The sequence below is a fragment of the Chaetura pelagica genome, unplaced genomic scaffold, assembly GCF_000747805.2.
Source record: "Chaetura pelagica isolate M959 unplaced genomic scaffold, ChaPel_1.0 scaffold829, whole genome shotgun sequence".
Lineage (NCBI taxonomy): Eukaryota > Metazoa > Chordata > Aves > Apodiformes > Apodidae > Chaetura > Chaetura pelagica.
Window position 1 is genome coordinate 248,687 of NW_009954535.1, and position 6,515 is coordinate 255,201.

Sequence of the window (6,515 nt, forward strand, 5' to 3'; positions counted from 1 at the left end):
TTCTTAGAAATCCTTTCAACAGACTGTGCAGTAGGGCTGACTCTTCCCTTCAAGTGACGTTGCTGTGCAGTGCTGTTTGAAATGAGGCCAAAGAGATTTCCATGCCTAATGTGTTTTCTCTTTGTGGTCATTCCTTAGCAAAGAGAATTCACATCAGGATAGAGAATGCATATCTATATTGGAAGGGAAAGTATTTGCATTAGGAACCTCCCATAGTTCAAGTGGCTCAATGCAGAGAAGAAAGGGAATAGGAAGTAAGGATCTTAATCTACAAATCTGTGCCTGCCTTGACACAGTCCAAACCAAGGACTTGGCAGCAGACAAGGTGTCTTCTTCTTTCTCTTGGTTTCTGCAAGATCATTATCTGGGGCTTTTTTGACAGTGCTGTAATATTCCATTCTAGCACTGTTTCTTTAGAAAATCTGGAAGGGGTTTGTGCTGACACTGACCTCTCTGCTTGCCTGCTTGTCCTTGCCACCCTCAGCCCTAGTTGAGCCTTTGTGATTTTCAGGAAAGTTTGGAAGGGAGACCACAACTTGCAAAGCAAGTTTTCCTGCACATTTGGAAATACTGCAAGACAAACTCATCCTTTAGAAGACAGCAGAGAATCTAGTTCAGATTCATTTCCCCAGGCACAAGAGGTTTCAGAGCTTAGACCTCACTGGGCATGCAAGTCAACTACTGGGAGGCTGAGCTGTGTTGAAAGTCATGCTTTTCTTTAATGAGTTGCTTGTTTCTTACTACAGCCAAATTTTCTCTTTAGTTTTATGAAGAAACTGATCTTTCTGTACATGTTTCATCATAACTTATCAGTCATGTTTAAAGAAAGATAAATAAGAGGAGAATTCATGGCTTCCAAGATCTTCCATTTATAACTATGAAATGAGCAAAGAACATTTCACCATATTGTACATTCTGCCAGAAAATAAACAAAAGCTACCAGAGACAATTGCAAGGTGCAGTTCCCATAATGGAATACATCCTGTGGGAAGAGAAAGTGAAGTGAGTACCATGTCCTCTGCCTGGAATGGGCATTGCAATAAATAACAGTGACTTTCTTCTTAAAAACACTGATGAGCACTTAGTTGTAAATGCAAAGGGAAGGCTCAGAATGGACTGCTCTTACCAGTGTCCAAAAGCCTTCAGAGAGGAATACAGCAAAGGTCAGTAAAGTATGTGAAGAGGATTGTACTGAGGGAACGTCCAGAGAATTTGTGGTTGATTATCAGCCATTAGGGCTATTGGACATTAGGTGTAATGACTCAGGATACAGGAGAAAAATTTTCCAAAGTAGAGAAAATAAATTTCTCAAGCATCACTAAAATTTTTTCCAAACACCTAGCAGTGATGTAGCAAGAGCAAATGAAGATGACACTGGCAATGGAAACAGGGAATTTGAGAATGAAAGTAACTGATCCCACATCAGGAAGTACCAGAACATGACAGAGTTAACAAAGGTGGTTTCCTGCAGTTTGGCATCCAGGTTAACTGAAATTTAACTGAAGCTTTCTTCATGGTTGGAGTATTTATAAAGCTTCTGCTTGTGGTTGCTGGTGAAGAAGGAACTCTGCTGCAGCCTGTCTCTTGTCTCGGGAGCCTGCTGAGATGTGTCTCCTCTGACCTGCTGCTCATTTTTCGTAAAACTTGTGGGAAACATAATAGCTTTGATACAGCCAAATTGAGATGGAAATTATCATTTTGTGAAAAGGAACTGAGAGATGGGGTGTGGAAGAAAGAAACATGCAGCTATGCAGCCATCCTTGGGCAGCATGTTTCCTGAGGAAGCCAGGCTAAAAGAGAATGATTCAAACAAGGGTGAATGATGCTTGTTTCTCTTCTTACCACTTGACTGTACTTCTTACCAGGCTCACACTGTTAATCATAAGATTTAGAACGCTGTCCTTAATTTAAAGTAGGCTTGCAGGGGCAGAGGTGAATGGGCTTTGTAAATAGAAGGAAATGAGCCCTGGCCTTTAGCTAGCACAGCATGGATTAACAATCAATAGTCCAGCAGGAAAGATAAATCACAAAAGCCAAGTCAAATCCTGTACAGTTAAAGGCCAGATGGATGGTCTAGATCCAGGACTGTGCCTCATGTGGAAGACAGGATAGATGCTTCTCTGTTTTGCAAATTTCTGAGATGAAGGTTGACCGTTGGTCTTGATAAATGATTCAGAATCCTCAGAACAGAGGCTGCCTGTGAACGGGAGGATGGAGAGGCAGAGGCTGTGGTGGGGCTGCAGAGGAGGAGCGTGGCTTTACCTCAGGTCCTGCAGTGGGGACACTGCTCTGGCTGCACGGGGCACGTGGGGTGTCCTGGAAGAGCAAGCCTGTTCTGGGGTGTCAGCCTTCCCAGAGCCATGGCAGGGCAGCCTGGAGTCAGAAATGAAAGAGGGGTATTCAGGTACCTTACCCCTAGATCCAATCCCTGTGCTGTGGGCTCTTGTTGGAGGATCCAGCTGTGGCCCTGCCTCCACTGCCATGCCTGTCCCGGCTGGCGCTCCCTGCTCAGGAGCTGCTGCCTCCAACCTGCCCACACTCCAGCTGCTGCCCGACACAGCCAACGTGGGCAGGAAGGAGCAAGGATCAGGTTGTTAATAACACGGATTTCTGAGGGGGTTTGTAATGTTACCCAGGCTGGCAAGTAATACCCTTAACGAGAAGATATTTGGCCTGCAGCCCCATAGCCTGTTTGAGCTCAAAGCAGAGCCAAAAGGAAAGAGGCAGAGAGCTCCAAGAAGATTGTGTTGAACCTCGCTGAGTGTTGGGAATATTTTCAGCTTCTAAGTTCTGCCAGTATTGCAGAGAGAGCAAACCCCCGTGCCGGGCCAGAGTGCCCTTGGCTGGGCTTGTGCCCGTGTCTGCACCCAGAGCTGACGGGCAGCACTGGATGCGGCTCCTGTTTGAGCCGTGCGGGGAGTGAAAGTTCATGAACCCCAAACTGTGCTGGGGTCCCGCACAGGCAGGAGGCACCTGCCCCTGCGAGGGGCTGTCACCCTGTGCAGGGTGTGCGCAGCCCGGAGCGCTCGCCTGTCACCCTGTGCAGGGTGTGCGCCGGCCTTGCCTGTCACCCTGTGCAGGGTGTGCGCAGCCCGGAGCGCTCGCCTGTCACCCTGTGCAGGGTGTGCGCCGGCCTTGCCTGTCACCCTGTGCAGGGTGTGCGCAGCCCGGAGCGCTCGCCTGTCACCCTGTGCAGGGTGTGCGCCGGCCTTGCCTGTCACCCTGTGCAGGGTGTGCGCAGCCCGGAGCGCTCGCCTGTCACCCTGTGCAGGGTGTGCGCCGGCCTTGCCTGTCACCCTGTGCAGGGTGTGCGCAGCCCGGAGCGCTCGCCTGTCACCCTGTGCAGGGTGTGCGCCGGCCTTGCCTGTCACCCTGTGCAGGGTGTGCGCAGCCCGGAGCGCTCGCCTGTCACCCTGTGCAGGGTGTGCGCCGGCCTTGCCTGTCACCCTGTGCAGGGTGTGCGCAGCCCGGAGCGCTCGCCTGTCACCCTGTGCAGGGTGTGCGCCGGCCTTGCCTGTCACCCTGTGCAGGGTGTGCGCAGCCCGGAGCGCTCGCCTGTCACCCTGTGCAGGGTGTGCGCCGGCCTTGCCTGTCACCCTGTGCAGGGTGTGCGCAGCCCGGAGCGCTCGCCTGTCACCCTGTGCAGGGTGTGCGCCGGCCTTGCCTGTCACCCTGTGCAGGGTGTGCGCAGCCCGGAGCGCTCGCCTGTCACCCTGTGCAGGGTGTGCGCCGGCCTTGCCTGTCACCCTGTGCAGGGTGTGCGCAGCCCGGAGCGCTCGCCTGTCACCCTGTGCAGGGTGTGCGCCGGCCTTGCCTGTCACCTCGTGGGGCACAGCCCCGGAGCAGCCATGGGCTTCACGGGAACGACATTTACGGCTGACATCAGCTCTGAGTTGGATTTCAGTGTCAGCAGCAGGGGTGTGGCTAAGCGAGGACACTGTTTCAGCCTTCTGATCCAGCTGAGGCAGCTCAGTCTGAGGATACTCGCTCCCCTCGGCTCTGCTATCCTGCTGCCATCTGACTCCTCCCTCCTGCAGCTCCGCACAGCGCAGGGTGAATCCGACAGCCTCGCCTTTCTACTATGTTCCTCCCTGAGCTACTAGAGCTTGAGCATCCCTGATATTCTGCCTCCGTTTCAACTGAACTCGTGAGTAAGGCACATTGCCTGATACCTGTCAAAAGTGAAAGGCATGTTATTATCTGGAGAGCCTAAATTAACCATCCTCCAGGACTGAAAGGATTATGAAGAACTGCATTTTTTTCATCACCTTTGGTACTTCATTGTTGCCTGATTTTTCAAGAGCATGAATTGTTCTGGTCACCAAGGCTGCTTTCACCTGAATACTTCTTCATCAGATGCCACAAAAGAATGTTTATGAAAACAAAGGAACTTGTGATGTGGAGATAACAGTTCTGGTTTCAGCTAATGAAAACTTGCAGACTCAGTGAGAAGGCAAAGAAAAAAATTGCCAAGGACAATGTCGGTAACACCCAGTAACTTGTCACTCAATGGGACAAGCTTCTTCACTGAAAATCATGGCATCGTGGATAAGCCCAGCGAGCAGAGAACTTTGAATGTCTTTCTATTCTGCTTGACTTTTATCATTGCATTCACAGCCCTCCTGGGCAGCGTTTATTCACTAGTTTCCCTGCTGAAAATGCAAACCAAAACCACGATTTCAATGATTGTGACCTCTTTGTCAATAGATGATTTAATCAGCATTGTGCCAGTGATTATTTTCATGCTCACCCAGTGGTCAAGTGATGTCCTCCCCCAGCCTCTGTGCACAACCTCAGCACTTATATATTTATTCCAGGGCATTTCTAGCAACCTGAAAGGGTCTCTTATAGTTTCTTACAACTTCTATGCCATCAACAAAGTGGAGGCAATGAGCTTCAGCACTTCCAAGCGACGAGTCAGCATGGTATGGGCCATTCTTACCATTTGGATTTTCAGTTTGCTGATCTGCATTTTGCCTCTCTGTGGCTGGGGCAAGTACATCCCTACCTCCTGGGGTTGCTTCACTGACTGTGCCAGTTCCTACATCTTGTTTTTGTTTATTGTTTACTCACTATGCTTTTGCCTCCTCACAGTGCTGTCTGTTCCTCTTACGTACCAGCTGTTGTGCTCAGATGAGCAGCAGCTTTTACACCTTGCTTACCAGGAAATCTCTGGAGGCTACATCAGCCCTGGGACACCTTCAGGCTGCAGCACCACTGCCCCATCGCTGCCACCACTGGACCCTGTGGATAAAACCCTCAAGCATTTCCAAAACACACACCCAAGCTCGGAGGCAGTTTTTAGGAAAAGTGTGGGTGAGAGCGGTGCACCTGAGCCCCACTGCATGAACAGCAGCCAGAGCAAGAGCTTCATGGTGGGCTTTGCCCAGAAACGGTTCTCACTGATTCTTGCACTGACCAAAGTCATTCTCTGGCTTCCCATGATGGTAAATCAGCAGATTGCTTTACTTTCTAATGGTGGCTTACATTAAAATGGGGTGTGAGTTGGTGTGCCACAAATTGAAACAGATGAACAGAAGCCATTCCAGTTGTTCCTTATAGCATAGTTTGTGCCAGCAAAAGTTCTTTTAATCAGGTCTGTGTCACTCCATCAGTTTAGCTGGCTTTCAGCAGGTTTGGCAGAGCCTGATTCATCAGTCACTTTGTCATCACATCATTTGCATCACCTGAATACAGGGATGAATAAGGTCCCCCCTTTTGTATTGCCAGCTGTCTGCCACGCATTAGTTCAGCATTACAGGGGCCCCGGGTTGTACTAGGCTAGTACTGCTGCCCCTCCTCACAGCGCTGAGTCACCTCTGCCAGACTGCTTAAAAACAGGAGTTTGTTAGAAACAGGAGGTTTGTTTGCATCTTTGACCTCTCTGTAGCATTGTGGGGGGAGGAGGGGAAGGGCTGTCCACGTGTACACACTGGTGTTTGGGAGCAGGTACATTCACATGTAATGAGAAAGGAGACTGCTGAGGACACTGAACGTGGCTCTGGGGCAGTGTTATCCCTGCCCCTGGGATGTGGGTAGGCTCAGCTCCTGAGCTCCTCTCACATGAGGGAGAGCATTACAGAACATCTCTTCTCCTTCAGGAGTTGGGGCTCCTCAGCACCATGTAGGAGAGGCTGAGCCAGCAGTCTTTTCTAAGGTGCTTGGATTGTGAGTTGTGTGTTTTAATAGTTCCCAGGTATTTTTCAGGTATATTTCTCAGGTACATTTAGCTTAGGCAGGGGTTTTTCTAAGAAATGCTGAATGAGGAGGAGAGACTCTTGGCAGAGTGTTTTCTCCACTCTCTTTTAGAATCAAAATTGTAAGGCTTAGCAACATTAATGGCAACCTGTGTCTTGTGTTGTATTTGTGGGGGTTGTCCTGTTTATTCCTGGAAGTATCTCAAAGTGCCTGAAGTGATTTGCATTTAAAAATGTTCTGCCTTTCAGATACAAATGGTTGTTCAGCACATCACTGGTTTTCAAAGCCTGTCATTTGAGACACTCAGTTTCCTGCTG

At 49.7% G+C, this 6,515-nt stretch overlaps 1 protein-coding gene across 1 annotated transcript in view; it reads left to right on the top strand.

Annotated features, from left to right (window-relative positions):
- Positions 1-4,478: 4,478 nt before the first annotated feature.
- GPR149 (G protein-coupled receptor 149) overlaps positions 4,479-6,515 on the top strand; it is a 20,934-nt gene continuing 18,897 nt past the window's right edge. The window contains exons 1-2 of the mRNA XM_010004735.1: positions 4,479-5,447; positions 6,447-6,514. Coding sequence (XP_010003037.1) covers positions 4,479-5,447; positions 6,447-6,514 — 1,037 coding nt within the window. The remainder of the gene's footprint in view (positions 5,448-6,446; position 6,515) is intronic.